Source organism: Puma concolor, chromosome B1 (genome assembly GCF_028749965.1).
Source record: "Puma concolor isolate L17-30 chromosome B1, mPumCon1.1.hap2, whole genome shotgun sequence".
Taxonomy (NCBI): Eukaryota; Metazoa; Chordata; class Mammalia; order Carnivora; family Felidae; genus Puma; species Puma concolor.
In genome coordinates this window covers 21,287,789-21,313,328 of record NC_141670.1, presented here as the reverse complement: position 1 = coordinate 21,313,328, position 25,540 = coordinate 21,287,789, and the positions used below count along the sequence as shown (strand labels likewise).

At 40.6% G+C, this 25,540-nt stretch overlaps 1 protein-coding gene across 3 annotated transcripts in view; it reads right to left on the bottom strand.

Annotated features, from left to right (window-relative positions):
- MTMR7 (myotubularin related protein 7) overlaps positions 1–25,540 on the bottom strand; it is a 125,924-nt gene that overhangs the window by 66,543 nt on the left and 33,841 nt on the right. For 2 of the 3 annotated variants that reach the window (XM_086702854.1, XM_086702855.1), the window contains one exon: positions 686–808. The exons of the other annotated variant lie outside the window; for it this stretch is intronic. In XM_086702854.1, the coding sequence (XP_086558980.1) occupies positions 686–808 (123 nt within the window). The remainder of the gene's footprint in view (positions 1–685; positions 809–25,540) is intronic. 3 annotated transcript variants of the gene reach the window in all.

The window sequence follows — 25,540 nt, the reverse complement described above, 5'->3', positions numbered from 1 at the left end:
TAGCGGCTCGTCAGCTCTACACATTATACTGCGTTCACAAGTGTAGTTAGGATCCGCCATCATTCTTCCCCGCTAAGTAATGCCTGCCCCCTTCTGCTCAAAATGCAACATCTATGCAATACAGAATAGGGAAAAATCTACAATTCAGGGATTCTGGTTCCAGTCATAATGTCCTGGTCGGGTGGTTATATAAAATAAGAGCTATCGAACGGTCTCATTATTAAGTAGCAGAAATACCTGCCAAGAGGACTCTTCCCTAGCTTTTCTTTTCTTCTCTTTTGAATTATCAGAAAAGTGGAGACAATATAATAAAATGACTAAACGGCCTGCACAACTGGAACCTACAGATAAAATGTACTGCAAATAAAGCACTACATAAATGCTGTATCTGGCACTGATTATTCTCGAATGTCTACTTAACAGCTGTGACATGAAGCATTTATATCTCTGGCTATTTCTGTCTTTGATGACGTTCAAATAATTAGTGTTTAAAATGAATAAGTAGATCAAGTGGATTCGACTCTGTGCAGAAAAAGGCAAAGCTGACCTTCCAAAAACGGTTCTCTGAACACCCAAGGCCAAAAGCCCACCCACCTCACCCTGAGGCCAAACAAAAGAATGGAGGATCAAACTTGTTACATTAAACAACAGAAAACACGTAAAGCCAAAAAAAGAGACTGCATACCCATGTTTCTTTTCTGGTGTCAGGTGCATTTTCCACAAATATTACATGAGTAGCCGTCAAATACAAAGTACCTAGGGCTGCTTTTTTAGAAGATATTCGATCTACCAAGCGGACATTTTCAACCTAGAGAAATCATTTTGACAGAGTTATAATAAAGCAAAACACTATTCATCAAGATTAATAGTAAGTAGGTAATCCTGTGTTTAATCCAAAATATAATTTTGAGAACTTTCCCCCTTTACTTAGACCTCAGACATGTTTCTGTATATCAAAAGATTAAAATTCACCAATTACTTAAAATATAATTTTAAATGTACCACAGGTTTACAGACCTGTTCTTTAAGAATACCCTTTCCGTATTTTAAGTAAGTCAGCATTTTTAATTCAGTATATAATTCTAATTTAAAGCAGGATGTGTATGCATCAAAGTTCTGATTTTTACAATAACCATGTATGAATTATGCCTATTAAAAGGACAGTAATGTATTTCTCTATGTATTTCTCCATAGTAGAAATGGCCTCAAAGCAGTTTGCTTCCACATAAACTAGCAAGAAAATCACATATGGGAGCAAAAAGTATCCAAGGAATGTGCTGCATGTTTACAAAGAACACCTATCAAATTAAGATGCTCACTTTCATTTACAATAAAATGTCTCTAACAAATGGAAGTTTTACCACCGACCTTCGAATGGTTAAAGATTTCTGGAAACAATTTTTATCAAGTATACCTCTCATAAGCAGAGCAGTTTCAAGGATATGTGCAGTGGGATCATTCCAGTATGAAATAGAATGGAAATTCTAAGACAACCTCTACAGGGCACTAAAACCTGAAGGAACTATGACTAACAAGCATAGACACCACAACCACCCGATGCACATTCCTGTAATGATGGCAGCTTGGCAATGCTACTTACTACTTCCCAGGATCAACCTTCTACAGTCACTGGCTCAGCCCTCACCCAAGTCAGGATGGTTACTCAATTCTGTGAGGCAGCTTCAGGGACTAGTAAATCATATTGGCTCCAGTCTTCAGTCTAAAATGGACGCTGGGGCCCTGCTGTATTTGGGGAGCACAGAGCTTCCCAGCTGCTCCAGGGAAGACCTAGACCTAGGGGGGGTACCAGACCTAACGAGCACTCCTCAGGACACCCAAGTCAAACAGCACTTGAGACGCTCCATTGCCCCACTCTTCTCTGAGCCCTGGAACCAAACCAGCCTTCCTACCCTACTTCTTCCCAGTTTTCAGAGATCTGAGGAGGTAAATAAAGAATGAGGTATTTAAAATATTCTTTAATTCATACGATTTAGCCAGAGGTGGTGGCATGAGTCCTGAGGCCTTGTGAAGGCCTATGGATGTTAAAGATGCTAGTTCAACAACAGGGTCTTAACCTACCAGCTCATAGTTGTAAAAAGTATTTCTTCTGTTACTCTGTTACTGATATGCTCCACATTCTTTTTTTTTTTAATTAATTAATTTATTTATTTTGAGAGAGACAGAGACAGCACAAGCCGGAAGGAGCGGGGGATGGGGGCAGAGAGAATCCTAAGCAGGCTCCACGCTGTCAGCACAGAGTCCAATGGGGGGCTCGAACCCACGAATTGTGAGATCGTGACTGGAGACGAACCCAAGAATCGGACGCTCAGCTGACTGAGCCATCCAGGCACCCCTGATATGTTCCACATTCTTCCACTTGGTTATTCCTCATTGTATCTCTTTTGTAAATGGTCTTCATATCATTGGTTTACTTTCCTAAGTGATAATCATTTCTTATGTATTCATAAAAATTGTTTATATTAATAAGGACAGTAGCCTACAGCCTAATTTTTATTTGTGTGTTTTACAGCTTCCTCTTTACCCAATTCTTTTACTGCTTCTAGTCATTTTTTTCAGTGAAGTCTCTTGGATGCTCCTTGGTAGACAGGAATCTTTTCTGGTAATAATTTGTTTCTTCTTTTCTGATATTCATACATCTTTTCCTTTCCTTGTTTCATGGCATTAACCAGAAACTTCAACTAATACTAAATAGCAGTGACAATAGTCACTCATGTTTCATTTCTTTTTTTTTTTTTTTTTTTTTTTAGTAACATCTTTATTGAGATTTAATTCACATTCCATACAATTCACCTACTGAAAGTGTGCTGGTCAGTGGTTTGTAATATATTCACAGCCTTATGCAACCATTACCACAATCAATTTTAAAACATTTTCATCACCCCGAAGAGAAACCCTGTACCCACTAGCAGCCACTCTTCATTTCTTCCCCAACCATCAACCTACTTTCCGTCTCCGGGGATTTGCCTATTCTGGACAGTGCATATAAAGAGAACCCTACAGTATGTTGTATTTTGTGATTGGTTTCCTTCACTTAGCATCATGTTTTCAATCCATGTTTCAATCCAAGTTGATCCATGTAGAATATATCAGTACTTCGTTTCCTTTTATTGCCAAATAATATTTCATTATATAGATATGGATATGTCACATTTATATTTCTCCACTTGTCAGTTGATGGACATTTGGGTTGTTTCTACCTTTTGGTTATTATGAATTGTGCTGCTTTGAACATTCTTGTACAAGCTTTTGTGAGGAAATTCATTTTCATTTCTCTTGGGTACACACAGGTATGTGCACACACACACACACACACACACAATACACACACACCTAGGAATGGAATTACTATGTCATACGGTAACTCTGCTTAACATTTTGAGGAACTCACACATTACTGTCCAAAGCAGGCGTACCATTTTACATTCCTACTACCAATGTACGAAGGTTCCAATTTTTCCACATCTTCGACAACACTTTTTATAATCTTTCTTTTTTACTACATCCATCCTAGTAGGTAAAAGAAAGCATCTCGTTGTGATTTTGATTTGCATTTCCCTGACGATTAATGATGTTGAGCATCTTTTCATGTACTCCTCTGTTTTTAATGGAAACACTTCCAATATTTCACCACTGAGTTTGATGATTTGTTTTATCACATTGTGGAAGTGACCTATTCTTAGTTTACTAAGAATTTTGATTTTTGAACATCAGGAATGAACAGTGTGCTTTCTAAATACGTATTTGGATGAATATTTTGTTTTTACTTTAGTCCTATATAACCAATAATAGCAATACATTTCTTAATCTTTAAAGAAGTCTTGGATTCTTAGAAATGGTGTTTTAACTTTTCTTATATTTTACCACCTATAACTGTTTTGTTTTCTGTTATGTCTTTGCATCTGTGCTTTTAAGGGAGATTGACACGTACCAGCCTATTTGTTCTACTTTTATCAGGTGAATTCATCATGGTTATGATGACACTCATCAATCTGGAAGATTAATACACAGCAACTTACTAATCATTTTTTGAAGCAAATACAGGCACTTCTTTATACATAAATAATTCTTTAATTATTCTTTCAATTTCTTATGTGGTTATGTATCGACTCAACGTTACCTTTTTAAAGATTTTTTTTTTTTTTTTAAAGTAATCTCTACACCCAACGTGGGGCTTAAATTCACAATCCTAAAATCAAGACTCACATGCTCCACCGACTAAGCCAGCCAGGTACCCCTCAGTGTTACCATTTTTTACTAAATCTCATTTTGACATCTATTTTCTTTACAAGTTATCTTCTAATTGCGGTTACCAAATTCTCATAATCTTTTAATTCCTACCTACGGATGAATCCCTCCCTCTTTATCCTTTTTCTCATTCCTAAGTTGTGAATTGTTTTTACTTTCTTGTGATTAGATAGGCAAAGGGTTTTCTTCAAAGTAACAGGTCTTGGATTTATAGATTTAATAACTTTTTTCTGTTTAATTTCTGCTCCTTTGTTAGTAATATTGCAGCTTTCCTCGGTATATCACGTGGCTTTGTTTCTTTGTTCATTTCTAAACTCTCAGGTTTAAGAGTCCACTCATTGATTGTCATTCTTTTTATTTAATAACAAGCCTTTAAGTCCAATCATTTCCCTCCAAGTAAATCTTTGGCTGCACCTTATGAGTTTTATTTGTAGTAGTATTCTTCTTCCTTTCCAGAAGAGTCTAAAACTGCATTTTTTTATTGCTTCTTTGACCCAGGAGTATTTAAGGAGATTATTTTTCAACTCCCACATGATCAGATTATTTTATTTAAACTGTTGTCGTTAAAGGCTCTATTCTGAACTAACTACAAGAAGTATCTTATGGAAGAGAGTTGTGGGAGAAGAAAAGCAAGGGGATTTATTATTTTTGGAACACTTCTATGGGAAAATACTGATTTGCATGCTAAAATATAACTACCTAAATTAAGTGGAGGTTCAGGGGTGACACATCAGTTAGCAGTATCTAAATATGGAATGTAAATAATTTTCCCTGCCCTTCAGACTAAGGAGACAAAACTTTATTGGGATGATCATGTGGAACATAGGATAATATTTTGAGGCAAAAATATTTAGTATGGATTATTCTCTCCATAGAAGTGAAGGAAGCTATACCACTTAGATTATTTTTAGAAAACCTCGGTGAAACAGAATGAGGTTGACAGATGGTGGCAGATTAGAATACTTAATGAGATTTTTTCTGTGTCTTTTTGTTAACTTTGGCTGCTGTTGCAGGAAAATTACATTTCAAAATTTGGCAACAGTTCTTAAAGGTCCCATCACTGTTAAAAGTAATTTCGAAGTACAGGGAGAAAAAAAGAAACAAAAAAAACAGTGAAGGAAACAAGATGAGCCTAATTTCCCAGTGATCTGCAACAACAAAATAAATGAGCAATAAAAATTAAAATTCAGTTGTCTGAGAAATTCTGTGACGGGGAGGGCACTGCTCAGGGGGCCATCACATGGTTTATGCTAAGATAGCCAGAACATTCTTGACTGGAACTCTAGAGTCAGTCAACTGTAGATTAAATGAAACAAATCTTAAGAGTTTGGGCACCATCCTGACAACCCACTGGTCCAATAACTCTGCCTCACTGTTCAGCTAAGTTCATTCTATCTTATTTAGACGTATTATAAGCTGTATGGTAATAAGGCCTATTTCGTGTCCGGACCGACAGGACTCAGGAGACTACCAGCTTCTCTGGACAAAGTTGTTACAATTCATTTGTGTGCTCCCAGCAACACCATGTTTAAGAGACACTAGGTATTCGTGCTCTGTGAACAGCAGTTCATCTATGCAAAACATCTGACAGTGTATCATTAATCCTTGGGTATGCATTTTTCGCATTCTGACATTTCTGAAAACGGAATATGTCTTACGGTTAATGGGTAAGAAGCCATTGTGTCATTTTAAGTGAACAGTGCTTCTGCCTTTCTTTTTGAGATACAACATCTTGGTGCATTTTGTCATCTCTGATGTCTTGGATTTGCTGAAGTGCAGTTAAGTTTGTGGTCACTGACACGTAAGTGATACTTGAAACCATGAGACCCAAAGAGGTTACCCAGGAGAACATGCAGAGTGAGAAAAGAGGAAATCCAACCTTTAAAGTTCTGATACAAGGCGATGAATCAGAAAAACAAACTAGACAGGAATCCAGACGGAGGAGGAAAGTCAGGAGATCGTGCTGTCATGGAAACGTGCAGCGGAAATGGTTTACGAGAAGGGAAGTGTCCATTCCCAGGGCTGCTGAGACATCAAGTAAGGCAAGACGTGTAAAATGCCCAATGGGCTCAGTAACATGGAAGACGCTGGTAACCTTAGCAGGCGCGGTCCTGGGAGCACAGAGATCTGGGAGCCGTAACACAGCAGCAGGAGGAGTGAATTCCACAGTAGTTGAGAAAGTAGAGACTCTCCTCCTTGTAGAAGGAAGGATGGGACCAGGCAGAAGGCACAGCGGGATAGCCTGACCACTGGCACGCCATCCTCCAAAGCACAGGAGGAGCCTTCCAGAAGCAACCGGCATGTCAAGACATGTTAAAGAAAGAATCGTGTTGTGTTGCCAAAGAAGGGGCATCTGGAGTTGTGATACACACAGGAAATATCAACAACTCCCATTAGGGGTTGAGAGAACTTGAGAGGAGTTGAGAACTGGAGAGAAATACATTTTTTTACGTTTATTTTAGTTATTTATTTTGAGAGAGAGAATGAATGAATGAATGAATGAATGAATTCCAAGCAGGCTCCGCACTGTCAGTGCAAAGTCTGACACAGGGCTCAAACTCAGAAACTGTGAGACCGTGACCTGAGCTGAAATCCAGAGTCAGATGCTTAACTGACTGATCCACCCAGGCACCCCACGAGAAACACATTTTAAAGGATCAGAAAAAGAAGATGAGGCTCACTGGGCAAGGATTCATTTATCCTGCTAATACTGAAGTCTTCCCCAATCCTACAAAGGATTCTCCCTGGGCTTTTAAAAATGGTCTTTTTTTAAAAAATTGTGAAACATGTACTTATTTACATAATGTTCAAAGATTCAGAAATATAGAAGGAAGAAAATCACCCATAGTCCCATAATCCAAACACAAGCACTTTTAATCTTTCAGTGTATTTTAGACACTGAAGGTATCTTCAGTGGTATTTTATACCTCATTTTAAGCATTATTTGATTAGGTAGTGAAGGGCCAGAAGAAATAATCGCAGGGACAGGAAAGAAAAGTCTCATCTCAGTCTTTTGCTTTACTGAACCTTGCCTTTGCCCCAGATCTTCAGGAGGGTTGCTATATACCATGATGTGTTGGTGGGCTGGACTGGGGCTGTGTAGCTAGACCTGGGGCAGGTTGTAATTCTGTGCAGCAGGGGCAGGGAGAACAGACGCATGAGCAGATGCTGAGACAACCTCAGCCCTGACTCCCTCGGTGGGAGCAGGGAGTGGGGGCCAGAGGGGACTGTGGAAATGCAAACCTCCATGGGAATTGGCAGAAATTCCAGGGAGAGTTTTGGACTTCCGAAGGGAAAAGAATGGGAGTGTTCAAAATAGCCTTCCCGATAGTTCATGGATCAGGCCAATCTCAGCTGTCATTTGGTTTATGTCAAAAATTACCAAAATAATAATAATAAAGATAATAAATATTTTTAGAGTATTTACTCTAATGCCATGAATTGGGCTGTCCCTTTGCAGAAGTGACTTCAGTTAATCCCCACAGTAACCCCATGGGTTAGGTCCTTACATAATCCCCAGTTCACAGTTACTGGGGACCAGTTTCCCCAGGCCACTCAGGCGATCTGCCGAGCCAGAGCCCAAGTTCATTGTTGATCGAGGCTGTGGGCACCAGTGAATGCCTCTGAGATCATTTTAGTCCTGTTCTTCAAAATTAATATATGTTGGATAATCGATACACGATTATTTTAACCAATTTTATACATGAAAATTAGTATCTGAAAATTGAGGGCTTTAAGACAAAATTAAACTATAAAACCATATTCACAAGAATATTCTTGTGAATCAGCATATTCTTTGAGATAAACCCAAAGACAGACACCGTGTGCAGGGAATACAAGGGTCCCAACGCGGGCCTGAGGAGGTTTTCCGCGTTTTCAGGACGAATACAAGACAGTCTACGGAACATCCAATCCCATCCAACAACATGCCTGTGTGTAGCACCAGGTTCAGCCGTAAGAAGAACAAAACGGTGAACAAGAGTGAGCCTTTGTCTGTCCTTACAGACTCAATGGAAGAGACTGTGCCCCAGTTTAACAGCCTTTTCATTCCCATCCCTGCTCTGCTGGCTTTAGATTAAGGGAGGAAAAAAGATTTCATCAGTTTTTCTAGGCCAAGGCTGAAAAGCTTCAGTGACAACCCTGGGCCCTACCACGTCATCAGTGCCAGGTCTGAAACAGGACACCCGGATGCAGAACACAAGTCCGGCTCGGTCCTTCCCTCGCCGCCTGGGGATCCGGGGGACCTTGTAAATCGCTGAGATGCGGAGCCTCTCTTCAGCAAGTCTCCATCACACCATCTAATTTCAATTTTGATAGAATACGAGCTATTCCCTTCTCCCATGCAGGTCGGATATTGCATTGTGGAACATTCTGGATTCCCAGAATCGTATCAGACTATCCGCAAAAGTAAAGCTGCTCTGCGGGACAAGAAGTCCACGGTGCGGGGTAGGATGACCTTTTATTTAAAGACAAAAGAAAGGCAAATGGCACCAGCCACCAGCTTTGCTTGGGCCAAAGACCACATGAACTAGGCTGAAGGTCACTGCCAATCGCTTGGGGGAAGAGACCCAGAGGTTGCTGAACAGGGAGAAATCTAAATGCCTGCAGTAGCCAAAACCTAGGACAAGTTTATGTTCTAATCTAAGAAAAGCAGCTAGATAAATAGTTTGTCGTGCTAAATTTGGTATCATGACATTTTCTAGCTCTACCAACATGAAAAAGTATTTGCGAGTCAGGAGGCCTGGGCTCTGGTGCTCGTTCTGGTTTGGGAACTGAACTGCTGGGCACAGGCAGTTTACCGCCCATCTCTGAGCTCTGACTTCCATAGGGACCCACAGAGCATGTGGTGTCTTTCTCGAACAGGCTGCTGTGATAACTCAGCGGTACTGCTACTTTACAGACAGGCCGGAAAGCACACGAAACAGGGACTGAGAAAATATATAAAATAGTGACACAATATTAAATTCTCCAGAAATTCAGCCAGTCACATGGCTGGCCAACAAAACTCTTGTGATTTCCTAAGGGGAAAAAAGCACCAGCTCGGCACCAACACCCAATGTCTGGGGCCCAAAGGAGAGAGGTGAACGCACCAAGCCCAAGCGCAGTGCCCGCTAGCCTGGGGGAGCAGCCGCCGGGGCCCCAACAGGCTCTTTTCCGGTCTCCAGGCTCCTGGAGAATCTCCCCTTTCCTCTTTTTGGGGTCTTAGCACCTGGCTGCCTGGGAAGCTTGGAGGACTTGGTAAGGCTTCCTGGGTTATTTCTACCTCTGATAATTCAGTATCATTTGGTTTTAAGTCTGAAGGAAGTATCTTATTGTAGTGTTTAAATCTTTTTTTAATGTTTACTTAGTTTTGAGAAAAAAAGAGAGACAGTGTGAGCAGCAGAGAGACAGAGAGAGAGGGAGACACTGATTCCAAAGCAGGCTCCAGCTCTGAGTTGTCAGTACAGAGCCCGACCCAGGGCTCAAGATCACCAACCACGAGATCATGACCTGAGCCAAAGTCAGACGCTTCACCACTGAACCATCCAGGTGCCTCTCTTACTGTAGTGTTTAAAAGAAAGTACTTTAGTGGCCATTCTTTAACAGGTGACATCAGATCGCACCTTTGTTAAACTATTATATTTAATTGTAATGCTCATAAAATCCTTTAAGATAAAGTGAAAGAAAACAGTATGTAAAATGTATCTTTACAACAGTATGCCAACCTAATGTCCGAAAACATAATATTTTAAAATCTTTCGATCTAGCCACCCATTTTTTACAATCTTTAATGGTGATATTCAGGCTATACAGCATATAGACCAAGCTGGCTTCTAACTACCCACCCGTCAAATTCCCACATCACTGGTCAGCAAGTAGCCAGATGACAAGGCGGACTTGTGCAGAGACCAAACTTGAGGCCTTACTAAGCTAAGAGTGAAGGCAGAATTCATCTTTCCTAAAGGATGCATCCACTGTAAGCAACATGCCATATGAGCCACAAACTGTGAAGATGTACAACACAAAAATGTGCACTATTACTTCAGTGTGAAATACACAATAGTTAATGGAGGTCTATCACATTGTGCAGTGATTAGCACAGTGACTAGGAGTGGTGGCCACAGTCCCACTGCTGAGACATGGAAGCTCCCGGGTTGGGGAGCCATCCCTGGGCATCCACAGTCCTGGGCACAGAGGTTGCCCCAGCTTTAAGCAGTGCCTACTCCCTTGCTTTCCCACTCACTAACTGCTGAGAATCACAATCAGGCCAATGCAGGGCTACTGTTCCAGAAGAACCGATAAAGAAGGAAGCACAATTATAGAAGATTCCTTTCAACTTATCCCTTGAGCAGAGGGAGTGAAAGGAGGAAGGGTAATAATAATATCAGCAATACTACAATTTAATGAGCAACTAGCAGGTCCAGATATTGTGCTAAGTATGGTGCATATGCTATTTCTAACCCTAACTGAAAGGGAGACATGGTTATCCCATCTAAAAATGATAAAATAGAGGCACATGAAGGGTAAAGCAACTGCCCATGGACTCACAGCTGGAGAGTGGCAGAGCCAGATTTTAAACCAACAGTATGTGACCCCCACGTCCACTTCCCTAGGCCTCTCCTGTACTATACCTCTTCGGTCCAACCCTAATATTGTACATTAAGGAAAGGCATCATGGCCCAAAGCCTATCCTCCATTTTCCCTAAAATTTCAATTAGAGAGTTACAGAGTTAATAAGTAAAAAGCTCTCAATAAAGCTGAAGCATTTTCGATGGGGAGCAGCTTGGTTGGCCATTTTAAGGCTGCCTGTTCACTCCATCTCGTCTGGAGGAGCCAACCACCGTGGTCCTATGGTCATTACAGCCTGGAAAACCTGGTTCCCCAAGGGGTCCCAGGACTAGCCAGACAAAGTCTTGAAGTGAGTATTGGCATACTTCAGGTGCTAAGGAGTAATGATGTCCTGCGGCATCAGGAGAACCATTTAAGAAATCAAGTTCTACTTCTTCTGGCCAGCCATGCATTAATTATGGAAATGTCCACCCTATTAGAAAATTTTAATGGTTTTATTTATGGTCTATCTCCCTGTGTTGCCAAGTAAGATGTTTTAAGTTTGAAGCCAGAGCTCCAGGATAATGAATGATCCCACCCATAAGTAGGTACATGTGTGAGGGAAGAAGAAAAAAAGTGTATACCTCAGAGGTTATTAATAAACAGTAAGGGATAAACAAATCCATAAGAGAGAATTTGGAGATGTCATTCTTGCTCCCACTGAATGTTCCCATTTCCCCGGTTAAAGTAGTGGTAACGACAGAATACACAAGAAAGGTGGACGGCATGGTTAGAGTTGCCAAGTACCTTGACAAAGAAGAAAAAGTGAAGCAAGAAAACATTCTTTGGACCATTTAGAGTTGTTATAATCTCTTAAAACAGAAGAAAAAGCATTCAATTTTTCCACCTTAAAAAGAAGCACTTCTAATACTCTATTTGAAATTTGCTGTGAGAGTAGATCTTAAAAGTTCTCATCACAAGAAGAAAAAATTGTAACTATATAAGGGGGTAGATGCTAACTAGACCTGTTGTGGTCATCATTTTGCAATATGAACACGTATCGAATCATGATATTGTACATCTGAAGCTAATGCAATGTTGTATGTCAATTCTATCTCATACACCTGGAAAAATTAAATCCTATTGTAAAATATCACCTAAGAAACCTGTTTGCAAAAAAATAAAATAAAAAGCACTTTTTTTCCCTACTGACATAAAGTTGTTTAAATAAATAATAAGGGATAGCCACGAAGCTTTAGGAGTTTTCTAATCCAGCCATTTGATAGAAAAATCACGAACACTAATCCTTCTCCCCAAAGACAGATTTAATCTGTTTAAAACTATAAAACCAACGAAAGTCTTTTCCCAGGACCATTTTATTCAGAGGTCAGATATTGGAGAAAAACTAAGGGCAAAAATCACAAAGCACAGTCCAAGAAAATATATGACATGTAAGCAGAAGACATAATTGTACATTCTGCCCTTCATAAAACCCGTATCTTTTATATAACACAGAGGCAAATACTGGGGGGATACACACGTTGAGACTGCATAAAAATAATCCTATTTCCAAGCTGCCTAAAAATGTGTCCTGCTGTGAAGCTGAACGGTTTCTTAAAACAGAGTTAATATAGTCAGATACAACACAAGGCGAGGTTCCTGTGAAAGAACCCCATGAATATTAGACAGCTGCCATCCATCAGCTTTTAATTTAATTACACCCTTTTGATTTAATTGTTATTAACTTGTTGAGCATCTACGCTGCACCAAGCACCCAGACTATTTACCAAAGGATATCTAACTACTAACACTGCCTGCAGATTATATGACTTCACCTCTGTCAGGAATCTTCTACACCCAAGAGAGAAAAATCTCAACCTCATATTGCTGAAGCCAAAAGAAATCTGACTGAAGTGTGCATCCATAAGTATCTGTGGTGAGGCTGGCTTCACACTGGCCAGGGGTTCAAAACACCCAGCCCCTCGTCCTCATCTCTCAGTGGTCCCCCTCTGTGGGCTCTTGGCTCTCTGCTCATGGGGGCTCCAGCAATCCAACCCCACCTCCCACCACACCCATGACCAGTGAGAGAAAGCACCAAAGACCCTAACAAAGACTCACTGCCTTTCACTGGGTCCTTAAGCTTGCAATGACATGATTTTGGCTGGATTTGAGGTACAAGCCACACCACAAACACAGGGACTGACAAAAGAGTAGGCATGGCCCTGAGAGGGAGAGGTGAGAACTGATGGTGACCAGCCAAGGCCGGCACATGTCCACCACACGACCTGTTCCCAGGACTGTCACCCAAGCAGTCATCCTACTGCACTCTTTCATGTCACCCCATATTCAAAACCGCAGGAGCTCCCCACTGCTGCTGGGCAAAACCTTCCACAGCCTGGCCCCTTCTTTAAAGCAGGTTCCTTGGGGCGCCTGGGTGGCGCAGTCGGTTAAGCGTCCGACTTCAACCAGGTCACGATCTCGCGGTCCATGAGTTCGAGCCCCGCGTCAGGCTCTGGGCTGATGGCTCAGAGCCTGGAGCCTGTTTCCGATTCTGTGTCTCCCTCTCTCTCTGCCCCTCCCCCGTTCATGCTCTGTCTCTCTCTGTCCCAAAAATAAATAAACGTTGAAAAAAAAAAAATTTAAAGCAGGTTCCCTTTTTAATACCCCAAACCATTGCTGGTATCATATGACAGATGCCATTGATTATTCTCCAAAGATACACTGACCTACTAGAGTCTATGCATGTAAAGGTAATTCTTCCTTGAATTTCTTCCTCTACCACCTAGCCTGTGTGACTCACATCTTCAACCTCCCTCCCCAGGTAGCAACTTCTCTCTGGGCAGAGCCAATTTCAACCAGGTTAACTGAAGAGAGTTCAAATTTGAAAAGAAGAAAAACCACTTTGAAACAGACTCATAATCCAAGGGGTTTAGACAGACCCATGGGTAGATATTGGTAGAAAAGTTCATTCCAGTCATCTTGATCTAATTTCCAAAAGTAAGGGGGAAAAGGATAGATGTGTCCACCCAGACTCTTTTGTTACGGTAGTTGCACAGAAGGACCCTGAAAATTAATAAAAATTCTGGAATTATATGCATGTTAGAAAGATATTTATTCAGTGTGTCAGCTTCCAAAGTGAAGTATCTACATATTTCCCCAATTTGCTGGAGAATTTAAGTCCTTTGTCCACATGGGAAATTGGGTACTTGATAGACATATTTCTACAGATTTTTGAGCCACCTACAAATCTCCAAATAATTCCAACAAATAATGCTATAGTCTGGGGAAAAAAACATAAGATTTGCAAAAAATGCTTTTAGAAGAAAAAAAGTCAGTCAAGATAAGGATATTTTTACCCAGCTGAGGTCAAGGTAAAGGAAACATCTTGATGATTTCAGATAGCCTTGAATGCCTATAAATGGGCAGGTTGTTGAGTTCCATGTACCTATACAATTGTTACAACAGTAGATCTGGCTGCAATTTCACTAAACTTTAAAAATTCCCTGAAAGGGATAATAAAGCCAAAATAGTTAGTGACACAGAGCCACAGCTACTTAAGAACTGAGTGCTAGGAATTCTTGGAAAAAGCGGAGGCCATTTTTGCTCAGGGGAAACTACAAACGTTATGCCAGCAGCCAATTCTCATAAATAAAAAGTCAGGCACTTGAGAGTTTTGTACAGGGTCCATATAATTTATTTTGGTAGGATGACCCTGGATGTGTAGGCTTAAAAGAACATGTGCTGTTGAACAAGAGGACAGTCCCAGGATTTATTTCAACACCACCTTAAAATAACCCCAACCAAAAATACCATTTTCAACAAGCTCAAATAAGAGAAAAAGAGGAAGAAATATGAGGAAAATAAATGGAGAACAGATGTGAGGCCCATTGTAACTCAAAGAATAAATGTATAGAGTAATCTATTAAAGATCATTTAAAAACAATAATCATTTAAAAAAAATAATAAAACAGTCTTGGGAGACTAAGAACTTGCTATTGACCTTGAAGCATTATAGAAAGTCAAAGGCTTAGTTTGATGATTTTCCTCCAAAAAGATTTCTAAAATTCTAAAATGCTTCTGCAGTTGACATCTTTTGGACAAAGGCACTCTTAGCAAAGCACTAGGCTGTCTACTTATATAGCTCTTTGGGAACTATGGGAAAATATTTTTCCTAGGGCAAGTTGTGCCAATTAGAACTTACTGCTGGTCCAAAGAGAGGAGAGAGACGGGCTTGGACAGAACCAAGTCGTACACACCCCTCCCACCATCTTCTGGCAAGTGTCAGTGCCAGAGGACAGAGGGGTACAGCCATCCGCCCAGGGCAAGGCCAGGTTCCAGCTCATTTACACGTTCCCATGCCTCACCCAGGGCTCCCAGCCCCCAAGGACAGACTCCATAATCCACACCACATTCTTCTCCTACTCCTCCTACAGCACAGCCCTCTGGAGGCCATCACCGCCATTCTGGGAAGTAAGTGTAAGCAGAGAACCCTGCAGACACGAAGACGTGGTGGGCTCTTCTGAGCCCAGGGAGAAAGGCTGTACTGCCACCCTGTCACCATGAGCTCGGAGGCCACCAAGGGCAGTGAGGACCCACTCACTCAGCACAGCATGGCCCTTCCAGCTGAACACCCAAGACCTGCCTCCTCACCACCACCTTTCCTCGACCATCCCCCTCCACAGCAACCATTCTCTGTCCCGTGGATTGCTGTGGCCCCTGCGGCCATTGCTATTTATTTCCCCTTTACCTTGTGCTGCCTTATTACGTGCTGTTTGCACCAGACCACTGCACTGCTGCTGAGAATACATATCCCTTATCCCCACTATTCTCTGCAGCACCATGAACAACGCTACAATAGAACCGTGGGAAGAGAGAAGGAGACACAGTCAGTGGCTTACCGGCTTCTTGAAATGAGAGACCACTGCAGTGATGTCAGAGGAACGTAACACCCCTCGACTGTGGGGCCCTAAGGACAGACATTATGCCCCTTTCACCTTTCCACCCTGATGCCTAGCCCAGGTATGTGCCAAAATATTCGTCCGGTGACACAAAATTAACAACATTATGGTAAAACAAAGTATGGGAGGGCTTGTAGGTAAAATCAGGTCTGATTAACTAGGAATGCTAAATAGTGAATCTGAATTTTCAGACAAGAAGGTAAGGAATATTCAGTTGTGGAAGATGTTGCAAGTATAAAAGAAGAACAGACATCGAGGGGGGAAAAAAAACCCAAACTTGGTTGGCAAAAGTGAAAACAAAGTGCCCAGTAGCTAACTTAGAACTAAGACTTTTTACTTTTTCCCCCGCAGCTGGGATATAGTATTCAGCTATAGTTGAAAAATCAGTCTTTAAGAGCTGCTATAAACACAAGCCAGCATGTAAAAAGAAAAACTATGCCATTAAACTAGATAGATTTTTTTTTAAGTCCATTAGTCTTCATATAGGACACAGATTACCCATTGTTATAGAATCTGCTAAGTTTTAAGAAAGTTAGTTCATCTTTGCTTTAGGTCACACATTCCTTATGTGACTGCTGCATAGGAATACACAGTTCTTCATAAACAGTCTTATTTGTCAAGCGGGACTAAAGAAGATACCAACATCCTGTCAGTTTATGGGTATGCTGCACGGCTGAACTTGGAGTCACTGTGCACGATTCTTTTTTCTTGCTGTCATTTATAACATGCTTTGTGAAAATCCTTGGGACTAAAGTTACAATGTCAACTTCAAAGCTGGTTTTCCTTGCAAAACTCAAATCTGTGAGGTTGGGGCCAAACGCAGGTAGAACATGTTTATTGGAAGACATTCTTCTATTTTCTCATGAAGTATTTTTGAATTAATTAAATATTAGCATCATTGTGTAAGAAATAAGGACAAAAATAGTAGGACGCTAGGCTGCTGAAAGATAGTGAAGCATGGACGCAACATCACTTTAAACCATTCCTGTGACCCATTCATTGGAAGAGTATTCACTGTGCAACTTGAGTCCCCGCTGGGAAGAGAGTGCTCTCAGCACTGTGGATGCAGTCATGGACAAAACAAAGCCACTGCTCACACGGAGCCCGTGTTCTGTTTGTGGACAAGCGGGCAGGAATAGGCAAGAAGTAAAATAAATATATACATGCACACCAGAAGATTCTGGGGAGCAAAGTCAAGCTGGATAAGCAGTTGGGTATAGACAGGCATCAGCAAGCCCAGGAAAGTCCCCTGTAATAAAATGATGGGATATTTCAGTAGAGAACCAAAGTAAGTAAGAGGACCGGCCAGAAGGAAATCCAGGAAAAGAGCATTTCAGGCAAAAGGAACAACAAATGAAAGGCCGTGAGCTAGAACAGTCTGGACATGCCCAAGTGTCTACAAGGAGTTGATATTGGGACCAGAGGAGCAGGAGACGAGGTGCCCCAGGGAGCCAGGGTGATCTGTAGCACCTTCCAGGACAATGTGAGGACTCTGGCTTTCCCTCTGAGTGGGGTGGGAAACAACTGGGAGGTTTACAGGATTTGGTAAATAAATCTAAAAATGGAAGATTTTCTAAGGTCTTGGCTTACAGCGATTATATGAATATCTACATGTATTTAAAGAATATCTTTAATTCTTTCCTGCAACATAAGTTCCACAAAACTAGGGACCCTGTCTGTCTAGTCCATCATTGGATTTCCAGGGCCTAAAACCATACCTGGCATATAGGACACACTCAAGGAATACTTGATGAGCGTACAAGTGAATGAATAAATGCAAGAATGATGTCTTTGAATCTATCCACTTAGCTCAAGAAGGCAGAAGCCCTTTCTTCAAACCACCACTCCCCAAACTGGCAAACAGTTCACTTCAATGTGTAAGTCAACTGTGTAAATGTACCTGGAACATTCTAAATAACTTTGACTTTGCTACATGCCCCAGGGAATGAAAGTTTCTTTCATAGCTTGGCAATAACTTCATTTCTCCGGGAATCTGTGATAAGCAGTATTTTAACAAACGAAAAAGAAGAGAAAAGTAAACATACAATTTTTATAAAGTTGTCATAGCCCGCCACAAAACTTTAAGTGGGGGTTATTTTTAAACTATTTTAAATGGCTGTGGGAGGAAGGGTTGGGTTTATGTCCTGGGAAGTACTTTTACTCCCAAAGGCTTCAACTAGCTGTCCACCAGGGGAAAGGGCACTAAAAAAAATAGCTTAGACTGTTTCTGGCTTAAGAAATATGCTACAAAATGAGCTGCCTTGGATTCTCTCTAAGTGCAACACAGGAATACAAAACTGAACCATCACACGGGACAAAGTCACGGAATCCTGAGTGTTTGGTCGAAGAGTTTAATTTCATGCATACTTCACAGCTTGTCCTGTTCAGATTGGAAAAGCCAATAAAAATAAGCTTTAAATAAGGATGAGAAAATATATGTACATCTGTTCTGCGAAAATAAACATTCCAGACACTGTTTTTCTGGCAGAGATATGACAGAAATGACAACCGAACAGAACCAGTTAAAGACGAAAGTTCAAGGGCAAATACTGAGATTTACTAATAAATAAATAAAACGGACATACATAAAAGGTTACAGTTTCAAGTCTACCATTCCTCACAAGATTTCCAAAGTTTCAAGGTATATAATGCCTTCATTATATCCCTTTTGAAAACTTTAAGGTTACCATGTTACTTTCAGCCACTTTAAAAAAAAAAAAAAATCAAAGCGTGTCTCTCAGTTTCTTCTGCACACATCCACTCCAAAAAGATTCTCCCTCAGCAATCCAGGGTGATGTCACTGAGGCTTTGTGAAGAGGAACCCAGGCCACTGCAAAGGATTCTTGAACAAAGCTTGACATCTTTCCTAAAATCCACGTGATTCCATATTCATCCATGTTCGATAAATTAATGTTTTTATAAAAGGAAAATATGCTCTCAAGTATGGGTGTGAAGTACAGTAGGGTTACAGGAAGGCATTCTTTGTAGAGTGCCTTCAGAGGAAACAATGTAACCCATTGTGCAGTGGCGAAGCGAGTAAGTCAAATGACATGTTTGGATTAAGAAAATGTTTTTTATTATCAAATTTGATAGAAGCCATTTCAGCATACAAACCTGTGGCCACCTCTTTGTGCAATAAAGATGATGATAAAAGTAATAAAAACAGCTGAAATGTACTGAGTGCCAAGTTACAAAGCACCTTAAATGTATTCTCTGATTCAGTCTCCTAACTGGTTCCAGATGAAGAAATCAAGGCTTTGAGAGACCTCAGATGACTCATCTAAGAACATATACCTAGCTACAAGTCAAGATTCTGTGATACTAGTTGAGGCTGAATATGGAGATCAAAGGAATACAACTGCATGTCCAGTAAGAAACCCATGCATCTATGGCCTATGCAAAATCAGTTCAACAGTGAACTGATTTCCCACAAGGGTGTCAAGACAAGAAAAGACTTTTCAATAAATGATGCTGGGACAGCTGGAATTCGATGAGAAAAGAATGAATTTGGACCTCTAATTCACACCAAACACAAAAATTAACTCAAAATGGATCAAAGACCTGAACAGTATAAATCTTTGTGACCACAGATTAGGCGATGGCTTCTTAGATAAGCCACCTAAAGTATAAACAACCAAAGAAAAATAGGTAAACTGTGCTTAATCAAAATTAGAAATGTTTGCACTTCAAAGAATATGAAAGTGAAAAAAAAACAAGCCATAGAACAGGAGCAAACATTTTCAACTCATATATCTGGTGGGGGCGCCTGAGTGGCTCAGTCAGTTAAGCATCTGACTTCAGCTCAGGTCATGATCTCATAGTTCGTGGGTTCGAGCTCCGTGTCAGGCTCTCTGCTGACAGCTCAGAGCCTGGAGCCTGCTTCAGATTCTGTGTCTCCCTCTTTCTCTGCCCCTCCCCTGCTCGCTCTCTCTCTCTCTCTCTCTCTCAAAAATAAACATTAAAAAAAAAAAAGGAAGTGGTATCTAGAATACATAAAGTTCTGATATCCAGAACACATAAAGGCTTAACAACTCAACAATCAAAAGATAGATAATCCAATTTAAAATGAACAAAAGGCTTAGGACATAACATAGGAGAAAATCTCAATGACCTAGGTTTTGGAAATGACTTTTTAAATACAACACCAAAGGCATGATCTGTTAATTAATTAATTTGCCTACATGGCTCAGTTGGTTAAGTGTCCGACTCTTGATTTCAGCTCAGGTCATGATCCCAGGGTCATGGGATCAAGCCCTATGTTAGACTCCGTGCTGAGTGTGGAACCTGCTTAAGATTGTCTCTCTCTCACTCTCTCTCTCTCTAAAATTAAAAGAAAAGGGGGAGGGGCACCTGGGTGGCTCAGTCAGTTAAGTGTCCTACTCTTGGTTTCTGCTCAGGTCATGATCTCGCAGTTTATTGGGTTCCAGCCCCGCGTCAGGCTCCATGCTGACAATGCAGAGCCTGCTTGGGATTCTTGGCTTTCCTCTTTCTCTGTCCCTCCCCAATTCATGCTGTTTGTCTCTCTCAAAATAAATAAATAAACTTAAAAAACAATAACAACAACAACAACAACAACAACCTGTGTGGAAGACACTGTCAAGAAAATGAGAAGAAAAGCTACAGACTGGGGAAAAATATTTGCCAAAGACGTTTCTGATAAAAAGACAACCTGGTTAAAAAAAAAAAAAATGGGCCAAAGACCTTAAGAGACACCTCACCAAAGACACGCAGATGGCAAATAAGCCCCTGACAACACCAAATGCTGATGAGGATGTGGAACAACAGAAGTTCACATTCACTGCTGGTGGGAGTTTGGAAGACAGTTCGTTGGTTTCTTACAAAACTACACATAACCCTACCACATAATCCAGCAAGTGTGCTCCTTAGCATTTACCCAAAGAAGGTGAAAACTCACATCCACACAAAAACACATTACGGGGATGTTTATAACAGCTGTATTCACAATTGCCGAAACTTGGGAGCAACCAAGATGACCTTCAGGAGGTGGATGGGTAAATAAAATGTGGTATACTCAGACAAAAGAGTATCATTCAGCATTAAAAAGAAATGAGTTATCAAGTGATTACAAGATATGGTGGAAACCTAAACGTATATTACTGAGTGAAAGAAGTCAATCAGAAAAGGCGACGTACTGTATGATTCCAACTAGATGATATTCTAGAAAAGGCAAAACTCTGTAGACACTAGAAAGATCAGCGGTTGCCAGAGCTGAGGGTGTGGACAGACGGACAAACAAATGGAACACAGGATTTTCAGGGCAGTGAAACCACTCCATATGATACTATACTGATGGATACATGTCACTATAAGTTTGTTCAAACCCATAAAATGTACAACAGCAAGAATGAACCCTAATGTAAACCACGTGCTCTGGGTGATAATGATGTGTCAGTATACATTCATCAGTAGTGACAAATGGACCACTCTGACTCAGATGTCAACAATGGGGAAAAGTATGTATGTGTCAGGGCAGGAAGCATACGGAAATCTATAACTTTTGCTCAATACTGCTGTGAACCTAAAACTGCTTTAAAAACCAAAGAGGCTGAGGTACCTGGGTGGCTCAGTTGGTTAAGCATCCAACTTCAGCTCAGGCCATGATCTCAAAGTTCATGAGTTCGAAACCCATGTCGGGCTATGGGCTGACAATACAGAGCCTTCTTGGGATTCTCTCTCTCCCTCTCTCTCTACCCCTGTCCTCTCTCTCTCTTTCTCAAAAATAAATAAATAATTTTTTAAAAAATAACAAATAAAAAATAAAAAGGCTATAAAAAAAAAAAGCAAAGGGTCTGAATAGAGATCTCTCCAAAGAAGATATACAAATAGCCCATAAGCACACAAAAAGGTGTTCAACATCATTTGCCATCAGGGAAATGAAAAACCATCACAAGGAGATATCACTTCACACCCATTAGGATAGTTATAGTCAAAAAGACAGACAGTAATAACAAGCGTTGACCAGAACATGGAGAAATCAGAACCTTCACACGTTGCTGTTGGGACTATAAAATGGCCTCTTTGGAAAACAATTTGTTAGTTTCTCAAAAGATCAAACACATAGTTACCATATGACCCCAATATTCCAATCCTGGGTAGATAGTCAGGAGAACGGAACATATGTTCACACAAAACACTTGTACATGACTGTTCATAGAGGCTTTATTCACCAAAAAATCAAAAAATGGAAAAAACCCAAATATCTGTCAACTGATGGATAAAGAAATGTGGGTGTTGGTGTTTCTATACAATGGAATATCATCCAACAACAAAAAGGAAGGGAATACAGATATGGGCTACAACACAGGGGAAACTTGAAAATGATATACGAAGTGAATGAAGCCGGTCACAATGGACCACATACTGTCTGAGTACATTTATATAAAATGTCCAGCAAAGGTAAACGTGCGGGGACAGAAAGCAGATTTGCAGATGCCAGGAGTGTGGGCAGATATATGGGCACAGACGGCTAATGGGTATGAAGTTTCTCTTGGAGGTGATAGAAATGTTGCAAAATTAGACAGTAAAAATATTACACAAAGGCCACAAAGTGCACTGGACTGTACATTTTGAAAGACTGAACTATGTGAATGTGAATTCCTTCTCATCTTTAAACGTATGCCAAAACTAAAAAAAAAAAAAAAAAAAAGATGTATCAATAAGTAAGTGGCAGAATAAGAATTAAAACTGTGGGCACTTGACTTGAGAGCCACGCTGCCTCCCACTACCGTGCTAATAGTTGACGTACACTTGCCAAATTAAGTAGAGAGGGAATTCCTTCCCGCCTTCCTTCATTCATTCCACAATCACTCAGTTAACAAATACTCAGTTCACAAATGCACAGGTTATGTGGCAGGCAATGAATTTGTTTGCTTTCTTCTTTATTGCAGCGAAACCACATAACCTACAATTTACCATATCAGCCATCTTTTTAAAATTTTTTTTACGTTTATTTATTATTAAGAGACAGAGAGAGACAGAACATGAGCATGGGAGGGGCAGAGAGGGGGGGACACAGAATCTGAAGCAGGCTCCAGGCTCTGAGCTGTCAGGGCAGAGCCTGACCTGGGGCTTGAACTCAGGAGCTACAAGATCACGACCTGAGCCAAAGTCGGACGCTTAACTGACTGAGTCACCCAGGTGCCCCCATGTCAGCCATTTTTTAAGCGTGCCATTCGGCGGTATTAAGTACATTCTAGGTATATAACCATCACCTCTATTACCACACTTTTTCATCACCTGAAACAGAAACTCTGTAACTATTAAGCAGTAACTCACTTTCCCTGACTTCTGGACCCTGGGAACTTACATTTTACTTCTGTCTCTAAGAATTTTCTCATTCCAGATACCTGATATAAATGGAATCATACAATATTTTCCCCTTTTCTGTCTGCCTTATTTCACTCAGCAAAACATCTTAAGAGTTCATGTTCCTCCATTTTACAGAATGCATCAGAACTTCATTCTCTTTTATGGCGAGTAATATTCCATCCTATGTATATTCCGTAATCTGTTCACCCATTCATTGGTTACTGAACACATGGATCGTTTCTCCTCTTTGGCTATTGTGATTAATGTATCTATGATCATGGCATACAACTATGTTTATTTTCCTGTTTTTAATTCTTTTAGGTATACAGCTAAAAGTGGAATTGATGGGTGACATGGTAATTCTATGTTTAACTTTTTGAGGAACCACCAAATTGTTTTCCACAGCAGCTGCACCATTATACATTCCCTCCAGCCATGCACAAGGGTTCCAATTTCTCCACATCCTTGCCAACACTTGTTATTTTCATTATTTTTACAACAGCCATTCTAACGGCTATGAAGTATCCTACTGTCTTCTGATTTGCATATACCTAATGGTCAGTGATGTTGGGCATCTTTTCATCTGCTTATTGATAAATAAGAAACTTCTTTGAGAAACGTCTATTCAAACATCTATTCACCTACTATTTAATCGAGTTGTTTTTTTATTAAGTTATAAATGTATTTGTTTAAAATGGATGCAAATATATGAACCAGAGGAAGTGAAGCAAAACACGATCTTTCCTATTAGAAAAGAAGCGTCGAGCATACCTTTAAATAGTACACTCCTCTCGTGCTAAGAAATGCGTTTGTTTACCATCCATCTTGATGGGTGATTGGCGAAGTCAGTCAAAAAGAAAGACTGAACTATTTAAACATTTTGTTTTAGTTTTTTTAACAGTTACTCATTTTTGAGAGAGAGAGAGCGAGAGAGTGAGGGCAGGGGAGGGACGGAGACAGGGAGACACAGAATCTGAAGCAGGCTCCAGGCTCTGAGCTGTCAGCACAGAGCCCGATGCAGGGCTTGAACTCACAGACCATGAGATCATGACTTCAGCTGAAGTCAGACGCTCAACCAACTGAGCCACCCAGGCACCCCCGAAGAAATATATTATTTATGTTCATGGTATATGATAGAATACTTAACATTAAATAGTTCTTAAAAAAAACAATGAAATCCAGAGGGAGCTAAGACCTAACACACAAACATATGCTTTATGAGAAAAAGCTCAGAATGTGTATATAATGACTGAATTCATTTCATCAGATTACTTTCATAAAGATTTTGAGACCTTTATAAAATATATACAGTAAAAAAGAAAGAGTATAAAAAGTATAAAATACCTATAAAAAGTATGTCACTCTTGTGTTGTCATTCTGTAGTTTTTGAAGGGAGTACCCGGGTTTTACTATGGAAATGCTCTGTGTGCCTCCCAGAACTCTCAAACTCAACATGGCCACAGCTGACCTCTGGATTCCCTCTCACGCTATCTCCGGTTTTCCTCCTGTACCTCTCCTGATCTCGGCAATCCATGTTTTTAGTGCCGGGGCCAACAGCCTTGGTATTATCCTCGCCTCCTCTTTTCCTCTGCTCTCTGGTCTACTCCATCAGTAAATCCTCACCACGCGACTCTTAAATTATTATACCCAGTTTATTCTCACTCCACTGCTACCCCCCCACCCCAGTCCCCTCTTGCCATCTTCGCTTACCCTCCCACCTCCGCCCACTTTACTTATGCCCGAGCCCTGCTAAATGGAAGTCAAAGCTCAGATCCTTCCCTTGGATCTTCTCACACCCAGAGTAAGGGTCTGCACATTCACTGCGTTGCTCCTCGTCAACCCTCATCTCCCACTACCCCACTCCCGTGCCTTTGACTATGCTGTCTCTCTGCTATGCATTAAACATTCCAAGCATAGTCCTACTTCAGGACCTTTGCACCAGAATGTTCCCTCTGCTTTCCTTACACATGTAGATGGCTTCCTTCCTCGCTTTCTTAGCTCTCTGTTCTGATCTCATTTTATCAGGAAGGCCATGTTACTATCATATATAAAATAACAATCCTAACTCACTCAAACTAACAACCCTCTCCCCCTTCACTATTTTTCTTGATCTAATTTTCTCCATCACACACACACATACACATGCACACACAGTCTGCATCCCTCTAATTAGAAAGCTACCTAGTAGGTACTTGCATTTATGTATAAACACTGAATGATTGAATATGGATTCTTATGTTCTCTGATACACTGTAAAATATAGTAAAAGAGGCATACTACAAAATTGAACTGGGTGATCCTTAATTTCTACACAAACAAAAAAGTTGAGAATTCATGCAAAGGAAAAACTGGCAGGAGGAAATACACTCAAATTTTAGCAGTGGTTAATCTCTAGGTCAATTCTAATATTGATTCTAATATAGAATCAAAAGTAATACTTTTATAACCTGAAAATTATT